Genomic DNA, 21867 nt, shown 5'->3' on the forward strand with positions numbered 1-21867 from the left:
TCATGACAACACTCTGGGAAGCACAGACCAATGATGCAACTCTAGAGAAGTTATTCCAGCAGAGAATCTAGCCCCATGTCTTACAATTTTCTCATTTTTATGCATTTGCAATTTCAGCAACATTGCATGAAGATAGGTTCTCTCCCTTCCCTACTCTTGCCAAATATTTCTTTGAAGTCCTTAAATTAGAATATAAGGGAAAAAAATAAATGTGATTAATTGTACCTGTAAATAAGTGTGTGTAAAGTTAACTATACCTATTAGAGATGCACACAAAGGAAAGCCATATGTTCTCCCATGAGGGTAGAATTTCAGTGTGTTTATTCTAATTCCCTTTTTCCTATTTCTTTTTCAACCTTATTGCATTTTATTTTAACATCCAATGCTTTAAAACCATATCTTTTTGAAAGGCTCTCAACACAAAAATAGCATCTGAAAATTTAATCAGTGAAAACACTAAGGTATATTTCCATGCTCTGATTGTTTTGTTTTCTTTAACTTAACACCAGCTGGACTACTTCTAAAAGACATTTCAGCCTATGGAGCAGGGGTTTTTTTCCACAGAAGTTTAAAAACCTGAAAATAGGGGCTTATAACTTAAGTGCCTCTTGATCAATCATAAATACCACAGAGCATCACAATATATAATCTTACAGTATTGTTACCGCAAAACTATAGCTAAGGATTGACTGTATCAAACCTAAACCCAGGATCTCAAATATTTGACTCTTAAAAAAAATTACTTCTGCTTGGAAAAGGATATATTTATTATCAGTGACTGGGGCACAAGCACCTTGACAAGAACAGTTCTATTGTTTTCACTGGAGTTTCATGACAGAAGTGTATATTCATGAAAACTGCTGAACCATCCTTTTGCTAGTTTTATATCATATTTTCTAAGGTCCTCAAGGATTTAATAATCCGCTGTCAATTGGAATCAAGTGAAGTTGACGTTTTATGAATGTTTTATGTACATCTCTAAAGACTTACAGTACAATGCATTTAAGAACTGGACAGAAATTAAATAAACTTAAAGGACTTCATGTTTTCTTATATATTTCACCTTCCACAGTACAGTGGGGTTGTCTGTTCGGTCAGCAGGCTTTGGAGTGGCAGGCCCTGACAACTGTCTCTCTTTTGGTTCAGTGTGTCCCGGACCACCTAAAAAGGGATTCAGCTGGGTCAGCTTCCTTATTGGTAACCTCCTAGTCCTGAACATCCCCTGACTAGGCATAGGGGAATCTGGGGCAGGTAGAGGGACCTGAGGCCTTCTACTCCAACCAGGTTCCAGCCCAGTTACTTGTAAGTGTGACAGCGTGGGATGGCCTATGCTCATCCCACGTCTTACTCACCTTCCCCAGGGCACTTCATACCATATCCAATGCTTCATAGATTTATAGACTTGAAGGCCAGAAGGGACTATCGTGATCACAATCTGTCGTCCTGCACATTGCAGGCTATAGGACCTCAGCCACTCACTCCTCCATAACCTCTGGCTGAGTTACTGAAATCCTCAAATCATGATATAAAGAGTTCAAGTTACAGAGAGCCCATGTTCACTAGTTCACTGCAGAAGGTGAAATATCCCCAGGGTCTCTACCAGGGGAAAAATTCCTGATCTGCGGGAAAATTCCTTCCCAACCATTCAATCAATCAGTTAGACCCCTGAGCATGTCAGCAACATCTGCCAGCCAGACACCTGGGAGAGAATTCACTGTAGTAACTCAGAGCCCTCCCCATCTAGTGACCCATGTCTGGCCACTGGAGATGTTTGCTAATAGTAATAACAGATGGGCCACATGCCATTGTAAGAAATCTCATCATACCATCTCTTCCATAAACTTATCAAGTTCAGTCTTGAAATCAGTTAGGATTTTTGCCCCTACTGCTCCACTTGGAAGGCTGTTCCAGAACTTGACTCCTCCAATGGTTAGAAACCTTCATCTAATTTCAAGCCTAAACTTGTTGATGGCCAATTTATATCCATTTGTTCTTATGCCAACATTCACTGTTAACTTACATAACTCCTCCTTTTTTGTTTATCTGTCCGATGTATTTATAGAAAACAATCATATCTCCCACTCAGCTTTCCTTCAGTTAATTCAAACAAGCCAATCTCCTTGAGTCTCCTCTCGTAAAGTAGTTTCTCCATTTCTCTGATCTTCTTTGTAGCCCTTCTCTGCATCTGTTCCAGTTTGGGAAACCAAAACTGAACACAATATTTCATGAGGTCTCACTAGTGTCTTGTATAATGGTAGTAACGCTTCTCTGTCTCTACTAGAAATACCTCACTTGATGCATCCTCAGATTTTATGGCTGCATCACACTGATGACCCAGTCATCCTGAAATCAACCAGTTTATCCAACTCTTTCTCCTCCTCTGTCCCTTTCCACTGATGCGTCCCCAGTTTATAGTAAAAATTCTTCTCGTTAGTCCCAAAGTATATGACTTTGCGCTTTGCATTATTAAATTTCATCCCATTTCTATTACTCCAGTTTTCAAGGTTATCAAGGTTTTCAAGGTTATCCAAACCTTTTTATATGATATTCTGATCCTCTTCTGTACCTCCCATCTTCGTTTCATCTTTTATTAGCACATTCCCACTTTTTGTGCCAAGGTCATTATTAAAAATGTTAAATAAGATTGGTTCCAAGACTGATCCTTGAGGAACTCCTCTAATAACCTCCCTTCAGCCTGACAACTCACCTTTCTGAATGATCCACTGCAGCAACCCTCTTAAGCAGTGCCTTACCCACTCTTTCAAATCTGGTATTAATCCCTATCTTCTCCAGTTTAACTAATTATTTCCCATGTGCAACTGTATCAAATGCTCTACTGAAATCCAGGTAGATTAGCTCTTGTGCATTTTCTTTGTCTAGAGAATCGGTACTCACCTCAAAGAAAGATCAGGTTGGTCTGGCACGATCTACCTTTTGTAAAACCATATTGTATTTTATCCCAGTTACCATTTACCTCCATATTCTTAAATTCTCTCTCTTTCAAAATTTGTTCCAAGACCTTACATATAATTGAGGTCAAACTAACAGGCCAGTAGTTTCCCAGATCACTTTTTTTTTTAAAAATAGGTACTGTATTAGCAATTTTCCAGTCACAACGTATGACCCCCAAGTTTTTGGATTCATTAAAAACCCTTGCTGTTGGTCTTGCAATTTCATAGACCTGTTTCTTTAATTTTCTTGAATGGAGATTATATGGGTCCCACCGATTTGGTCCCATTAAGTTGTTTGAATTTGACTTCCACCTCAGATGTGGTCATTTCTACTTCTGTAAGGTCTGAGGCCTTTTTCTTTAGCTAAACAGCAGCAGCCACATTAGGGGAGCAGCAGCCAGGAGCTAAGAAGCAGAGAGTCACATCTTCACATTCCATTTAAAATTACATCAAAACAATGTAATATCAGGCTGTTAAGAAAGCACTCCTGTCCTCATAGTACCCACCATCACCAGCTAAAGCAATAGATCTCAAGGTGATTAAAGAAAACTTTGTTTGATAGCATTCTGTCTGGCAAGATATCTCTTTTCAACAGTTGTGACTGTGGAATCTATCTTCATTTTGTGTTTATGATCCTTACTTGTCTATTGTTTATCTGTATGGTCTCTGTCTGATTCTTTAATTGTTTCTGTCGCATAACTAATTTTGAAAGATTTAAATCAAGTGATGTGGTGGGATAAGACAGGTTAGAGAAGCATTTCATTATGGGCTAGGATTGGTGAAAGACACTGTCTTGTAGTACTTCAGTTTAAAACGATTGGTAAAGATAGATATAAGCAGGACTCAAGTTTAATTATATAAAATGGGGTCCAAAAGGATGTTTTTTGGAACCTAACTCCAGGACACAGCCCAAACTCAGGACTGCCAGACCTTAACACCCTGCCAGTCACACTGTGCAGAAACTGGAGCCCCAGACAACCTAATCCTGACTGTCCACCAGGAAAAGTTTGTCTGCCTTATTGGGTGTGGTGAGCACTGTATGCTTAGTGTGTGTTTTCTGTTTGGTAACTGCTAATTAATAGAGAGAGGTTCATGATATTACTGTGTAAGAGCTCTTTCCCTGGTAAAAGGCCACACAAACCCACAGAAGATTACACCCTGAGCCCTAAGAACTGGGTAAGGGTAGATGCCTTTTGCCCGGAGCCCTAGGAACTGGGAAAGGGTGGGGGTGCCTAAATTAACTGGGTTACACGTTAAGCCCACTGAAGGGTAAAAGTGATGTGCCCTACAGTGTGTGGGTAATACTACCATATCCTCGTTCCCACTAGCCCTAAGCTTCTTGTTACCCTTATTAAAAAATGAGGCAAAGTATTCATCTAGGTTTTGTCCATGCCTAGATTATCTTTAATCTCCACCCTATCCTCAGTGCTTAGTGGTCCCACTTCTTTCCTTGTTTGTTTGTTTGTTTTTTTAAATATAGCAAAAACCAATAGTGAAAGTTCTTTAATTTCCTTTGCAAAGTCCAATGCTGCTTGGCTTTTGGCACTTCTCACTTTTTCCCTTCAATTTCTTGCCTCCAAGAAGGAGCTTTCCTTGCTGATCCATCTGTTCTTGCATTCCTTATAGGTGGTCGCTAATAACCTGTCTGAGATGCTTGTTCATCCACTTTGGTCTTTCCTAAGAATTTTTTCCCCTTTGCTTGGAAGGAAAGCCTTGCCCCCTTCAGATACTTTCTGCAACTTTGACTTGAAGTAATTCTAAGTTTCCTCCACGTTCGGACCCTTGAATTCTTCAGTCCAGTGCATTTCCCTAATTACTTGCCTTAATTTTTTTTAATGTTTGCCCTTTTGAAATCAAGTACCCTACTTGCAGACCTGTTTTTGTTTATCCTTCTCTTTAGTTTAAACTGAATTAGTTCATGATCACTCAAACCAAGGTTGTCCTCTACGACCAGTTCTTCTATGAGGTCCTCAGTTTTGGGCATGGCAGCTGTTTAATTATAGCCCCTTTTTGCAAACTCCAGAGTCTCAGAGCAGATACAAAGGGGACCTTCCACTGCCCCCACTCAAGATTCTCCCTACCTCTGGGGTGATGTCCCAACGGAGAGGAGGAAGAGTCACAGCTAGATCTCTTCAGTCAGTGCTTCTCCTACAGTGACAGGGCAGTGCTACTCCAGTGAAATGGCTTCTCTTCTCCCCGTTTGCCTGGGCTGCTGGAGCTCTCTTTATACAGCTCCTTTCTTCAGGAGCATGCTCAGCAGTGCCTGACACATGGAGCTTACCTGACCCTGTACGGCTCCTAGCCTTTCCCTGCCTAACCTTGGACTGGGGTTTGTAATGCCCATCACCCAAAGCTAATTCAAAAACCACTTGTACATTATATGGGAACCAGTGTTTTTTTGTTTTGTTTTTCAAAACTAACACTTTTGAGATTTTGTAGAAACACATGATGAAGGACCATAGGAATACTGTAGTAGACCTGTTGGCCATATCTTCCAATATCCTGCCTCTAGCAGTGGCCAGCACAAGAGGCTTCCAGGGAATATGCAAGAAACCCTGTCCATATATGGGGATATTCTCCACCATCCTGCCCATCCATAAGGAATGTCTCATTCTAATCATTAGTTGTTAGAGAGTGGCTTAAACCCTGCAGCATGATGTTTCATCTCAGTTCCAAAGATTGTGAGCATTAGCTAGAACAATTCTGGATATTCTTATTATCCATAAATGCCCAATGTTTATTAATTGTTAATTTCTTAGCCTCAACACCACCTTGTGGCAATGAGTTCCACAGTCCAATTTAACATGTGATAAATTACTTCCTTTTTATCAGTTTGAACTTGCCACTTTCAATTTAATCAAATGTCCTTTGTTCTTATGCAACTGGACAAACACAAGCTTCTGTTATATCTTTCTTATAGCATTCATTATTTTCCATACTTTTATTATGTTGCCTCTTAAGCATCTCCTTTCTAAGGTAAACAATTCCTATCTTTTCAAACTCTCTTCATAGAAGAATTCTTCCATTCCCTCACCTACTATTCGCTTATTCCTAAAAACGGCAGTAAAAACTATTTCCCCAAAAGCAACGAACTCTTCCCATTTTAGGGCACTCTGTCAAAATGGATTTTTGAGCTTTTGTATCAGACCTTAGACTTAGCAAAACTACTCTGTGCTTCACTTGTACATTTCAGACTCAAGCCTCAGACAGAGAACAGTATCACTGATCAAGTCTTTACATCTTCTCAGACTCCTATCCAAACGGGTTAGATGATCGGAATCAATTTTTCAACTACATATGGGCAAGTTTTGACTCCTTAGAATTAGGTAGAATTGTGAACTAGATGGAAAAACATTTGAACTTTAGCTCCATACACTCTAAGTAGACACTTCTGACATAAATCAGCTGAAAGATGTCAATAAGGCCTTCTGTAGGCAATTGTAAACAGCAAATGGATGAAATATTTCACAGGAAGCAGCAGTCAAAGATGACAATCATCTGTATCCAATAAAATTGTGACGCTTCATAGATTCCAAGGCCAGAAGGGACCATCGTGATCATCTAGTCTGACCTCTTGTATAACACAGGCCATAGAACTTCTCCCAAAGAATTCCTAGAGCATATCATTTAGAAAAAGAGCCAATCTTGATTTAAAAATTCTTAGTGATGCAGAATCTTAGTAAATTGTTCCAATGGTTAACTATTCTCACTGTTAAAAATGTACACCTTATTTCCAGTCTGAATTTGTCTAGCATCAACGTTCAGCCATTCGATCATGCTATACTTTTCTCTGCTAGACTGAAAAGCCCACTATTAAATATTTGTTCCTTATGTAGGTTCTTATATACTAATCAAGTCATCCCCCTTAACTGTCTCTCTGTTAAAATAAATAGACTAAAAGGAACTCGGTCTACCATTATAAAGCAGGTCTTCTAATCCTTTAATCATCATTATTGTGGCTCTTCCCTGAACCCTCTCCAATTTATCAACATCCTCCTTGCATTGTGGACATCTGAACTGGGCACACTATTCCAGCAGCAGTAGAACCAGTGCCAAATATGGCGGTAACAACCTCTTTACTCCTCCAGATTTCCCTGTTTATGCATCCCAGGATCCCATTAGCTCTTTTGGCCATAGCATCAGACTGGGAGCTCGTCCTCAGCTGGTTATTCACCATGACTCCCAAATCTTTTTCAGAGTCACTACTTCCCAGTATAGACTTTCCCATCTCATAAGTATGGCCTACGCTATTTTTCCTAGATGTACACATGTATGTTTAGCTGTATTAAAACACATATTAATTGCTTGTGTCCAATTTACCAAACATTCCAGTTTGTTCTTAATCAGTGATCTGTCCCCTCTTCATTATTTACTACTCCCCTAATTTTGAGTCATCTGCAAAACTTAATCTGTGATGATTTTATGTTTTTTTTCCCCAAGTCATAGATAAAAAATGTTAAATAGTGTAGGGCCAAGAACAGATTCCTGCAGGACACTAATAGAAACACACCTACTCAATCATGATTTCCAGTTTACAATTACACTGAGACTTCTCAGTTAGTCAACTTTTAATCCATTTAATGTGTGCCATGTATTGTTATAGTTTTTTAGTCTGTCGTCTTCACTGAGGGCGGCAAATTTGCCGCTGTCAGATTGACTTCTCTGGATCAACTGAGCGGTCAGTGAAGACCCTCTCAGTCGATCCAGAAATCGACGTATTAAGACCACATCCTCAAGTGGCATAGTGCTGCGTCGACGGGAACGCGGTTCCCGTCGGCACAGTGCAGCGAAGATGGCACGCAGAACAAAAGCAGAGAAGTCGACGGGAGTTGCGCAATTTTTTTGCATAGCTTGTGTAACTCCGGTCAACTGCCGCCGAATCTCCAAGGTAAGTGAAGACAAGCCCTCAATCAAAATGTCATTCACTATCAAATCAATGCCTTCCAGAAGTCTAGGTATGTTACATCAACACTATTACCTTTAATCAACCAAATCTGTAATCTCATCAAAAAGAGATATCAAATTAGTTTGACAGAATCTATTTTCCATAAATCCATGCTGATTAACTTAATTCAACAAGATTTGTCCAGGAAATTGCCATATTTGTCACACTTGATTGGCACTAATTATATTACCTTCTTTAATGTTTTGCTAAACGTTAATTAAGTTAATCTATCATTGTTGTTCAAGGATTGTATGTAATTCCATTGGGGAGGGGGACCACAACCTTCCAGGAATTAAAAACAGTGTGGGGGGATTAGGCAGATTCAATCACGTGGTAACACCTCCAAAGTACCACCACAACCTGGAGACACTTATGCATATACTTGATCAAACTGGACTCCAGAGACCAGCAGACAAAGAAAGGACTTTTGGATAAATAGCCCGAGTTTAAACGGACTCAGGGTCTGCTTTCTGAAAAAAAGAAAAAAGATAGGACCTTCTGTCCACAGTAAGTCCTTCCTGGGAAGGACTGGGAGGACTTGACCTTTTCATGGGGGTGCATGTTCTGAGCAAAAGGTGTTATGAATTTGTACCCACAGAAAAAACCCTGTTTGGGGGTTGAAGAATTGTTCACCTGCCAGAGACCTTCTTGGAGCTGGGGTGACCTCTAGCAACCTTTTAGCTTACATGTACATATTTTATTGCTCTTAATAGGTTTTCTCTGGAATGCTTTTACCTTAAGAATGCACACGCTTGTTTAGAAAGAGCTATGTGATAACTTAGCTGTGGGCAATTACGCTATTTATAGCCCCTGAGAAGAAGGCAAAGCAGGCCTGCTTAGGCAGTCTGACTTGCTGGGGAATTCAGTCTAGGCAGGAACTGTGCAGCCTGGAAATACCCTAGTCAGGAGGGACGGACACGGACACACCTCCACCCAAGAAAGGTGACGGCTGGAAAGCTGAAAGCCTAGAGTGGGTGCCCTTGCTGGACCACAGAGGGGGGAATTCAGATAAAGTTGCCTGGAACTGAGACATATAAATTAATGTAACACCCTCCTTTAATTCTCATGTCAGACACTTCATTATCTTGCCCAGGACTGATGTCAGGTTGACAGGCCTATAATTACCCAGGTCCTCCCATTTACCCTTTTTTTAAATATTGGCTCATTAGTTTTCTTCCCGTCTTCTGGAAATTCCCCAGCATTACACAGTTTACAGAAAATCAGTAGGTGCTGATTTACATCCTCCCAAAATACTACTGGAATAGAAAGTGTTATCACCCTATGATGAGACTACACCTATTTCCTCCACCTCCCCCCCAAACACAGAACAGAAATATTTGTTGAACACTTTGGCCTTCTGTGCATTAGTATTGATAATTCTACCATTTCCTTCTAGTAATGGACCAATATTATTGTCGGGATTCTCTTTTGTTCCTAACATACTTTAAAACTCCTTATTGTCCTTAATTATGCTGGCCACAGATTTCTCCTGGTGTCTCTGCTTCCCTTATCAATTTTCTACAATGCTTAGCTTCTGATTTATATTCATTACTATCAACTTCCCCCTTCCTCCATTTTTTAATACAGCTTTTTATTTTTTGTAGCTGCCTTCTCAGTGGTGTCTATCTGCCCATCCAATCTAAGAATCGTCTCCTCTAGCACCAGCTTGCTCTACATGCACAGTAAGTCTCTTCTGGCATCAGGAAGGAAAGAAAACAAGACACGTCCATTGCAGGCACCACCAGTTCCATCGTTGGTCATCTTGAAACTGCATGTAGAGCTGAACCTGGAAGCAAAGCCTTTCACACTCCTGCTCTCAACTCCATCCGAAACTCTCATCAGCTACCTCTGTTTGTGGCTCTCGAGTTCACCCAGCAAGACCCTTTTTATACCAAGTCTCCATCTCTAGCTCAGCTCAGCTCCATCCCGCATCACTGAGGAGTGATGGATCACGCAAAGATTTCAAACAATGGGGCTGATCAAAGCTCCAAAGATCAGAGCCTTGTGGCCTTTACCAAGGCACCCAAAGACAGATATGTCTCAACTGCTTACTCGAGGCCTCATGGACCAGCTATGCAGCCCCTCCACAGAGAGCCACCAACCCACCAATGCACCAAAAGCAGCACTCGCCAAGTGTCACTACTTCCAAGGACAGAGTCCACAGCTATGCCCTCTGAAATTCTCCTGTTAGCTGCCTCTGTTCAAGTGATAGATGTTGAAGACCCGGCTACAGCAAGTGTCACTGCAGGGCACAGCATTTCAATGAACAAGAAGCTGGATTAAACTGAAATAGAGGGTAAAACACATTTAATATAAAAACTACATGAAAACACTATTAGGATATTTTTCTTTGGGAATTTCTTACAGACCTAAGTCAAAGTAGGGAAAGGTAACAGATTTCTTAAATCGTAGGAAGTGAATGAAGAAGAATATGTTGATTCCTACCTGTTTTCCAGACAAATTGATGATCCTTCCTGGCTTCCAAATCAGTTGTTTGTAACATTGAGAGCGCAAGTAAAAGCAAGATATTCCTCATGCCCTGCCATGCCCAATGAGCAGAAACCCAGATAGCCTTCAGAAACATAATTCCGTCTCGTCTTCTCTAGTTCTAGATTTAAAAGAAAAAGCAAATTAGTTTGTTAAAATACATAGTAATAAGGCAAAACAATCTCAGGGTCAGTGCTAGTCAGTATACATGCCACATCCCTTTCTGTGGAGCAGAGTCTGTCATAAGGGTACTTTTGCTCAAACTGTAGAGATTTGTACTTTTAACTCTGCAAGCCCCCAGTTCAATTCTGGATGTCAGCCAAAATGATGGCCATTACCAAAGCTCTTAGTGAGTTCTTAATGCTAGTGTCACAGCTTTAAAATTTTAGGCTTTCACCATAATATGTCACATGAGAGCCTTATACAACACTTTTTGATCTCTTCAATCTATTTATCTTTAACATGCCCATCACCATGATATCTGGTATTTTACAGTTAAACCCTGGATGGCGATGCATTTAAGCTGCAAAGTTCAGCTCTGGCTATGAATCCCAATTTCCATGAAGCTAAGGGCACTGATATACAAGATTTGGGTTGTCAGTTCACCTCTGTGTACTGTATGAATATATGGTTAAAAATTGCCATTAGAACTAAGAACTGAATTTTGATGTGAAAGTGAACATTAGAGTTTATACTATATGTATTTCTCCTACAAGATTGGCTTTTGCATTTATATTCACATTTGTTATTGGTCATTAGTCCCACATTTCATACTCCAAAGTCTCCCTTCTGGGACAGGGTAAGCAGAGTGATAAGATTCTTCTGCAACATGTTATTGTTATCATTTATGTTATTGGCATCCTTTTGGTGCCTTTCATTAAAGTTATCAGATATTAGAAATTTATTTCTGAAACTCTATTACATTTGCAGCCTTATAAAAAAAGGCAGCATTATTATAATACAGTTAGTTCTTGATAAGAAGTCAAAGATAAACCTGAAAATAGAGTATATTGAATATACACTAAAACTTTTCATTTGGAGTTTTATTGAAATTACTCAAACATTTTCTGCCCTGATAAACTCATAGTTATAATTAATCAGATATGGACTTACTGCTGTGGAGAATACAGTGTTATATCTGTTGTTTAGCCTAATTCATTTTTATATCTAAACTGCATTACAAAATCGATAAAGATATCAAATTGAGCTTTAACACTGGCAGAGTAATGCAGGCAATGCAAGAGACTTATTGCAGTGGATCCAGCCAGCACTCCACATTGTGGAGCGGAATAAAGGCCAAGATATGGACTTTACCTTTCCACTAGAACAGCGGTTCTCAACCTCCCGCCTCCGAGTACCACTCAAGAAAAAGGGGGGGGCGGAGGGGACGACTTGCGGCAGCGGGGTTTCGCAGCAGCGGCGGGGAGGGACTTGCGGCGGCGCGGTACAGCTCGCGTATCACCCAGCCTTCTCGTAAGTACCACCAGTGGTACGCGTACCACCGGTTGAGAACCGCTGCACTAGAAGATGTTTCATGAAAGATCCTAATGGGCAGATCCAAGGAACATTCATGGTCTTTTTAAAAAAACAAACAAAAAAACCAGAACCAGAACTCCGGTAGCGCTTATCCTTTTGAACCTACTTTCTCCGACTCAGAATTTAAAGGGTCATTTGGTGGCAGTAAGTCCCCAAGGGTAGGAGACTCCTGCCCTAATCAGGAGGCTTGGCATCTGTTAGTTCCTTGAAAAAGACTACAAAACTAACAGCCTGCTGTTGTCTGAGGCGTGAGTACAGAAATTACATTAAATCTGCAAAAAACAAGAATAAATTAAAGACATCCTGAGCCTGATTCCTATCTCACCTACACCAGTGTAACTCCTCTGGGTTCACTGATTTACATCAAGATAAGCAAGATCAGAATTTGTCCCTATATCTCAGTTTGTATAACACAATTTGAAATAGCAATTCTGTGCAGATATGAGAAAAAATTACCACACAGGCAACATATGCCATCTATAGAAGCATGAATAAATTACATTATGAAGGCCACCAAGATTTCACATCAAATTTAGTTACTGAATATCTCAGACTTCCAAATGTGAAAGCATAGTTAACTGTGAATTGGCAAATATAGAGAAAAAAATATTCTGTGTGCATTTTTAAAAAAATTTACAGTTTATTCAGACTATCAGCTGTGATCTGCACTTCATGTTCATGATATATTTTCCTGATCATTATGTATTGTCCCCCCCACCCCTCTAGACAAGTAATTTAAACCTCAAATCACAACCGAAATTTTAAAATATATATATTTCTCTCTCTCCCAACATTCTATTACTGCATTTTCTTTTCTGGTCACTTCTAGGTTTCTTTGAAAGTGTCCCATTAAGAGAGGTAACAATGATTTATATAGTCCACAATTACCCAAGACACTTAATTACCCAAAATAATCTCATGCCCCAATACTACATATGCGTTGATCCTGTAAACACACAATGCACATGCTTACATTTTTAAGTGCAAGAAATCCCATTGACTTCAGTTGGGCAATTCATATAGAATCATAGAATATTAGAGTTGGAAGGGACCTCAGGAGGTCATCTAGTCCAACCCCCTGCTCAAAGCAGGACTAACCTCAGCTAAATCATCCCAGCAAGGGCTTTGTCAAGCCACAGCTTAAAAGCCTCTAAAGATGGAGATTCCACCACCACCCTAGGTAACCCATTCCAGTGCTTCACCACCCTCAAGTGAAAAACTTTTTCCTAATGTCCAACCTAAACCTCCCCCTCTGCAACTTGAGACCATTGCTCCTTGTTCTGCCATCTACCACCATTGAGAACAGCCAGGCTTAAAGTTGCACGTGTGCATAGTGTTTGCAGGATTGTATCACATTAAAAATTCCCTAATTTTTCCAAAACTGTATGTCTGAGTACCCTACTTGCTACAGTATTTCCATAACAATCTGACAACAGCGGCATAAGACCCAATCTTACAAATACCCACATCAGTAAATTTCTCATGACATTAAAATCAGGACTTATTCCAGAGCTACCCTCATTGTTTGAAGGGTCAGACCCAGAGTGTTTACATTATATTTTGTTCTGTTGCTAAAGAAGCTCGATTAAAATGTGAATAAAATTGTGTTCATGTGCGTGTGTGAAAGCAAAGCTTCAAAATTCCATTTTCTTTGAAATACACTTTAATTTCCATTTTTGGAAGGTAACAGAAAATCATAAGTGCCAATGCTATCTTATTAGTGAGCGTGTATTTAAAAACACCACAGTAAAGATGGCTAACAAATAGAAAGTGTATTTCTTTGTGTTTTAATTCTCCCTCTCCCCCGATAAAACATTACATTTACCCAACAGAATACAGAAGCCCCCCAAGAGCAGCAGAATTGCCAGTTTCATTTCTTTAGAGCTGAGCAGCTACACAGTAGGCAAACCAAGGGACTCCAAATGAGAATTTTTAATGAACAAAGAAAACAGTTAGACTCCTGGATTTTCTAGTGAGAAATCAGAGAATGTTGCTAGCCAGACTCTGGCTTTCCCTGCATGGGTAGATAAGGAGATGGAGAGAGGCTGCAGTGAAACCTGATGGCCTCCCAAATGGATAACCAGAATGCTGGTGTTTGCACATCCTGAACACAAGAACCAGAATGCCAGCAATGACTGATACTGCTAAAGCAGCAGGGTGTCTGGCATGGTTAGATGGCCAAGGCTACACCTCTTTCTGCTCTTAACAGCAGCCAGCAATTAGTGACCAATACTGAAGGAAATACACAATGCACTCTGTTGCAACAGTGTAGTAGTTGCTGTTTCTGCATTTACCCAAAAAAGAAAATAGTTGAGTGCAATACCACTCCATACTCCTTGCAGTGGCTTCTGAAATCATAATCTAGCTCTCTTCTATATGAATTTGCTCAATATTTGTTACTGAACCTGAAAATAAACTGACTGAAATCTGAAAACTCAAATCCAAGAACTTAATTCACTCTTGTCATGAGGAAGTAAAATTCCCTTTGAATTCAGTATGAGTTGTGCCCGCTTAAGCAACCGCTGAATTTGCCCTAGTTTAAAAACACACTATGAGAATACTTACGGAGAGAGCTGGGTAAAACTATTAAATTAAAAACATTATGCAATTTAAAAAAAAAAAAAATGTACAATTTTCATAAAAATTAAAAAAAGCACTTGCAGGTCTCGTACCTGACCTGAAAATCATTTTGTAATTGTCTAAAACAAAAACAAAAAATCTTTAATGATTATTAAATTCTCTTAACAGAAAAACAAAATCAAAATGGTAACAACAGTTTGCTTGAAATGCAAGTCAGAAACTCATCACTTATTTATCCTAAGATCTATAGATTCTCACTTCTTATCTTGACCTTTCTGATATGTTAACACCCTGTACTACTAAACTCTGCCCCACCTTCTGCAAAAGGTATTATTCAAAGACTAATCCTATTTGATTCCTCATCAGCAGATCAGAACTGGAAATAGTGCCTGTCAAACCAACCTGTGGTTATCAGCGGATCAAAAGGTCTTCAGATAAAGTTATTCTAAATTTTTAAAACACTCAGATTTACGGAAAACTTCAGAAAAATAATGAGAACTAGACTGTGCTTTTGAACTAGCCCTGTGTAAGCTCCGTAAAGCCACGTCCAGCAAACCAGGATGTGGTCCTTCACTATTAGCTACTATTTGTGTGTGTGCGCATGTGTGTGTGTGTGTGCGTACACATACGTACAAATGCAGGCGCACACACGGTTTTTAATGTAATAAGAAAATACCAAGTTAAACTGTAAATAGGTTTTATTCCCATATGATTCACACACACACACTCTCTCTCTCTCTCTCTCTCTCTCTCGTGGTTGAAATGCAGTGACCTAGATTCTATTCTCAATTTTGCCATAGATTTCCTATGTGACCTAAGGCAAGTCACTCCAGGCCAGATTCTGCCACTAGTACTTTAATACACAAGTAGTCCCACTGACTTCAATAGAACTACTCATCTAGAGCAAGAATGGCAGTCTGGACCTTTGTGCCTCTCTTTACATTTGTACGAGGCAGTTAAGTATCTTTACCCGCCTTTGTGAAGCACTTTGAGATTCCTGGATTAAAATACACTGTGTAAAAGTGCTAGATTGATAGAGCTACAACATTAGTTGTCAATTACATCTAAATGTCACCTTCTTAATTGGTTATTTATATGAATCAGAACATAACACTGCAGAATACTTAATGCAATTTGCTACAATAATTGGGAGAGTGAAATATTCTTAAAAGAACAAAGTGCTAATAACATATTTGCATCTGGAAGAGAACTTTTGCAAACAATTAGGAGATATACAGTCTAAAGTCAGCCTACTCTGGGATATTACCCAGAGTAAATCATACCGATGCACTACACTAGGGTTTGAACTGATGCATTTCTAGTGAGACAGCTATGCTAGTAGCTGGTAATCCCAATGTAGACAAGGTCCAACACACACTATTTGGTTCTTTTCCCATTTTAAACATCAATGACCTTTTTTAAAATCGATAATGTTTAGCTGCTAAAAAAGCCACTATATAAAGTTTTCACGACCTTTATTATTTCTAAATTATATCTGTAAATTCAAGTGTATCAATTGATCAAGCTACATCAATCAACGGTACTTGCTGCCTGTTCCACAACTATGGAGGAGACTGAAGGATTACACAATACCAGACAGTAAAGGCCATTGTTGCATTGCCACTGAAATGATATTGACCTAATTGGGAGAAACATATAAACCCAAAATCTTCCTGTTTTCTGTCATAAACTTTGCTTTCAGAGTGCATCCTGGAAACTTAATGAAGGTTTGCGTTTAGAAGTTTATAATTAAACTTAGATAAGTGGCTTATAATGAAAGATATCTCTAGCAAGGAGCCCAAACAGATGCATTACGAATACATTAAGGAAAACACCAGAGAATGAACTTTCCATCAGCAGAGTGGTTTTAATTAAAACAGCGATAGAATGCAACTCTTCTGTGAAATGATATTGCCATTGCATCCAGTTCATTTTAAGTATTTACAATGCATGCTATGAAAAAGTACCTGACTTTCAATAATAGAAAGCATATATGATTTTAAACTTCTCTAGGTAGCCCAGATCAACAGGTCAGTTAAAGAAGCACAACTGGAATAAAACTTTATTCATCTGCATGCAAGTGTATATAATATATTACAACATCAACAAAACAAAAAAACCCTACTTTAAAAGAATATTACGGATGCAAAGTAAAGAATTCAGAAGTTGGTATCAAAATGCTGGTATTTCCTGTCTTTAAATTACAATCTTATAGTTTTTGGGGTTTTTTTTTTTTTTCCAAAGGGACCTTACCTTATTCAGTACACAGAATGTTTGGTGCTTACTAAATGGTTAACTATTTAATATGGTTTTATCCTCATCATTTAATGCATAGCCACATGCATTATTTATTGCACGCCATCCAAACCCTGCACTGAATACAGAATTATTTATTTCCTCATGTACTTTTCTATGGTGCTATCATTGTTGTATCTTAGTGCTTTACAAGCATTCATGAATTTATCTTCACAATACCTCTGAGGTAATATCATCCCCATTTTACACATGGGGGAAACAGAAATTAAGGCCAGAATTGTCAAAAATGTCAGTGTGTCTAGTTTGAGAAACCTAGGGACTGATTTTTCTGATTGAAATTGAAAACAGGGTCTAATAATGGAAAGTGTCAGGAAACACCACTTGCACTGCCTGTACTTTCCACATATGTATTTAAAATTTCTGAACTGCTTGTTTAGTACAGTGATAATGAAATTTTCTCTGAAGATTCCCCAGATTACAGGAAAGTGAATAGAGATAGAATGCGTAATATAAAACTTCTGAAGATGCCAAGTCGCAAAGTTTTACATCTAAGTACAAACATTAGTATTTCTTCACAAAGTGATGCTTTCGAGTGTAAAAGAAATCTCAACTGGCTAGTGCTCAGACAGGTCCGGAATGGATTTAATATCTGAGGCACCTTTTAATACTGGCAGTCTCATGGACTGGATGATCCAGTGCATCTTTTCCATCTCGGACTTCGCTGACCTAAGAATAGTGCCCATAATTGTACTGATTCTAGAATAATTTTTTAAATTGGATTAACGCTACTTCTCCATCTCTATTTAACTAAAGGTTATGATTTGCAAAGCTTTTGCTGAAACAATGTTGGGTCTCACTTCATTAACAAAACCCTGCATATAATGCAGATTTAACAATTACAAATGCATTTTAAAACAAATATTTGGAAGAGTTTTGCCTTTCCAGCCAAACCTGGAATTCAGAATTCAGTAGAGCACAGGTCCCCCTGTGGGTCATAATCCCACAGTGTGAAAAACACAGGAAGTTTCAAAGTCATCAGTTACAAGGCAGCTCAATCTTCCTGCCCAAATTTTGCCTCTACAACAGCACTCCCCTTAAATCATTTTCAGTTCAATTGTTGTACTGTAATGATTTGCGCTTGCTTCTTGACATTTTATTTGATAACATGGGAAACACTGGTTATAGGAATCTTTTTCACCTCCATTGGAGCATGCCCACCATGGAGTTTGTCAGTCTTAAATGCAAGATTGATTTCAACCTTGTTTAGAATGGGGAGAACCATTTGCTTTCCCCCTAGTCCTTAAGAGCTTTGCAGGACATGGCTGAAACTGAAAAAGTCCTCTCCCAAGTATTTGAGAACTAAAGAAAGGATGGTTTGAGTCACCCGTTTCAGAAGTATTTCAGAGATAGCTGACGTCAATTGCAGTAAGAAGTCGCTGAGCCCACCTGCAAGAAAGGACTTGGCTGTTTCTAATATACTGCCAACAAGACTGATACATGATTTAGATAATGGCATAGAGAGTACACTTATAGAGATTGCAGACAATACCAAGCTGGGAGGGGTTGCAAGTGCTTTGGAGATAGGATTAAAATTCAAAATGATCTGGACAAACTGGAGAAATGGTCTGAAGTAAATAGGATGAAATTCAATAAGGACAAATGCAAAGTACTCCACTTAGGAAGGAGCAATCTATCAGTTGCACACATACAAAATGGGAAATGACTCCGTAGGAACGAGTACTGAAGAAATGGATCTGGGGATCATAGTGGCTCACAAGCTAAATAGAAGTCAACAGTGTAACACAAACACACACACACACAAAGCAAACATTCTTGAATGTATTATCAGGAGTGTTGTAAGACAGACACAAGAAGTAATTCTTCCGCTCTTCTCCACACAGATTAGGCCTCACCTGGAGCATTGTGTCCAGTTCTGGGTGCCACATTTTGGGAAAGATGTGGACAAATTGGAGTAAGTCCAGAGAAGAGCAACAAAAATGATTAAAGGTCTAGAAAACATGACCTATGAGGGAAGATTGAAAAGATTGTGTTTGTTTAGTCTGGAGAAGAGAAGATTGAGGGGGGACATGATAACAATTTTCAAGTACGTCAAAAGTTGTTACAAGAAGGAGGTAGAAAAGTTGATTCCTTAACCTCTGAGGATAAGACAAGCAGCAATGGGCTTAAATTGCAGCATGGATGGACATTAGGAAAAGCTTTCTAACTGTCAGGTTAGTTAAGCACTGAAATACATTGTTTAGGGAGGTTGTGAAATCTCCATCACTGGAGATTTTTAAGAGCAGGTTAGACAAACATCTGTCAGGGTTGGTCTAGCTAATGCCTGGCCCTGCCATAAATGCATGGGATTGGTCTAGATGACCTCGCAAAGTTCCTTCTAGTCCTACAATTCTATGATTCTACGTAAGGCATTTCAGTAAATTAAAATGTTATGTTCTACATGATTGTACAACAGCCAGAGAAAATGATCACATATACATGCCCAGCTATCTGATTCAGTAAATCTGATTCAGGAAAATGCTACCATTTCATTTGCAATGAAATGCAGGTGAAAACATTGCAGTAACATGTTACTGTAGTTATAAAAACAGCATAGGCCATCTTCAGTTCTTCTTTAAGCTATAAAAAATTCAATTCTACTGCAGTGTCTACATTTTAAAGAATAATATGGTTTCCACAGTGTTGGTGCCTATGAATTGTGCCCTTATTACTCTTGCCTTTCCTACTACCTAGTTTTAGTCCAGACACAAATGAGCTAATATAAACAGACAGACACAAACACATCCATATGATAAATTCTGTTGTTTCAACAACTCATTTCCGAAGTGCTGAAATAAACATTTGTTCCGATGCATGCTCTGTCATCAGCTGTTTACCTCCATAGACTGAAGCATCAACCTTCAAAAAGGGCAAGAGTTGGAAAACCTGTATAGCACTCTGCAGGACTAAAGAAATTGACAGACTGTAGAACAGATCCATGCTAGTCCGCACACTAAAACAGTAGCAACAGCAAATAGCTAAGTGTTGTCACGAACTCTCATATAATTAAGGCTTCATAATTTTTACAAAACATATTGTACATTTACTACCACATTCTGACATTTTACTCTAAATAATTAAAGCTAGAGGTGTCAAAATAAATGAACAGAGTATATTTTGTGAGACTTACGGTTCAGTTTCTTCTCAATTCACACACACAATCAGCAATTTGAAATAGGTTTTCCAGTCATTAGAGACAACAGATATGGGTATACTGCACTAAGACAAATGTGTAAAGAGGATTCTACTGTAAAAGATAATGGTGCTTCTAACAAAGAAGTCCAAAAAGGATATTGGAATATACACACACACAAGCCCAGAGAGGTTGACAGACAGGGGGTGTGAGCATGTGAGTGTGCTAGGAGCCTACAGCTGACCCAGCACTCTGGTCACTAAGGGTATGTTTACATTGCAATGAAATACCTGTGGCTTGCCCAGTCAGCAGACTAGGGGCTCAGGCTGCAGGGCTACAAAAATCACAGTGTAGACATTCAGGCTTGGGCTGGAGCCCAGGCTCTGGGACTCTCCCCCTTCACAGCTCATATTCTAGAGTATATTAAGAGGAATGTCGTATGTCAGATGGGGGAGGCAATTGCCCCACTCTATTCAGTATTGGTGAGGCTTGAGTTGAAATACTGTGTCTAATTCTAGGTGCCAAACTTTAGGAAAGATGTGGACAAATTGGAGAGAGACAAGGAGCGCCACAAAAATATTAAGAAAAGGTTAAAAAATGGATATGTTTGATCTTCAAATATGTTAAGGGCTATTACAAAGAGGATGGTGATCAAAAGAAATTGATCACATCCACTGAAGGTAGGACAAGAAGTAACGGGCTTAATCTGCAGCAAGAGAGATCCAGGTTAGATATTAAGGAAAGTGTCTCACCATAGGGATAGTTAAGCACTAGAATAGGTTATGAAGGGAGATTGTGGAATCCCAATCACTGGGGGATTTTAAGAACAGATTAGACAAACGTCTGTTAGGACTGGTCTAGATATACTTGATCTTGCCTCAGCTCAAGAATTTGAATCTAATTCATTCAAATGATTTGGAACCATCAATTGTGCAAAACCACAAACTACGTGAACCGCACGATTTCATCTTGGTTACCCTTGTCCTCCCCTCCCTTTTCTTCTCTTCCTCAGTGTGTTAAACTCACTTGTATTTTGCTTCACATTGGAGTGTAAACATTCCCCACCCTGGAGCATGACTGAATGACACTTGGCACAATGGAGCTCTGATCCTGACTGGGGTGTTTGGGCACTACCACAATACAAGTAGTAAAAAAAGCCATCATAGTGCTGTAGACCTATAAAAATTAATATGATAACATTATCTAAGTAAGGTCAATTATCTGTTCAGCTTGTAGGAGACCAGAGTTCCTATTACATCATTGGTCCCATCATTTTGACCTTCCCTGCTGCCATCCCCATTATAGTTCAATTAACAGAGGAATCCTGCAGTGGCCTGATGAGCATCTGCTGCATCTACCTGGCAATAATTCAATAAGGATACGCCACAGGAAGAAATAATGAGAAGTCAGCCCAGTTGTGCCATTTCCCCTTGGGAGTGCAGAGCAGTTTGGCTGATGGGGAGAAGCATGACCTTCGGAAATTATCAGTTCATTTAACATTTCAGAGCTTCAACCCATTATTGCTAGCTGAAAAACAAAAAAAAACACACTGGTTTGCTTTTCCAGCTCTGTGGCCAAGAAGTTTCTGAAATCAGTTTTTCTGACATTAGTATCCCTTTCCACACTGTAAACAAAAAAAGAAAGGCTTCACTCACTGTAGCCGGACTGAAATATTAAAGCCTAGAATGTAGCACCTTAGAATTGAAGATAGTGCGAAATTAAAACCATAAATACAAAACACACCCCACACCTTAACAGTGAGTCAGATACATTAAAACACAGATCCCAGCTACTCCTGGGCAAATCTGATGGAAAAAATACTAAAGACACATAGGTTGGGCCCTTTCAGAGATGCATTTTATTCCAAACCTTAGACTCTCTCCTCTTACCCCCCAAAAAAATTTGGTTATTTTGATAAAGTT

The 21867-nt window shown here is 39.2% G+C and overlaps 1 protein-coding gene across 1 annotated transcript in view; it reads right to left on the minus strand.

Annotated features, from left to right (window-relative positions):
- THSD7B (thrombospondin type 1 domain containing 7B) overlaps positions 1-21867 on the minus strand; it is a 461283-nt gene that overhangs the window by 372072 nt on the left and 67344 nt on the right. The window contains exon 4 of the mRNA XM_067549515.1: positions 10342-10504. Within this exon, the coding sequence (XP_067405616.1) occupies positions 10342-10480 (139 nt within the window). The 5' untranslated portion in view covers positions 10481-10504. The remainder of the gene's footprint in view (positions 1-10341; positions 10505-21867) is intronic.

Source organism: Emydura macquarii, unplaced genomic scaffold (assembly GCF_026122565.2).
Source record: "Emydura macquarii macquarii isolate MOO-44397 ecotype Brisbane River unplaced genomic scaffold, CSIRO-AGI_Emac_v2 contig_1253, whole genome shotgun sequence".
Classification (NCBI taxonomy): domain Eukaryota; kingdom Metazoa; phylum Chordata; order Testudines; family Chelidae; genus Emydura; species Emydura macquarii.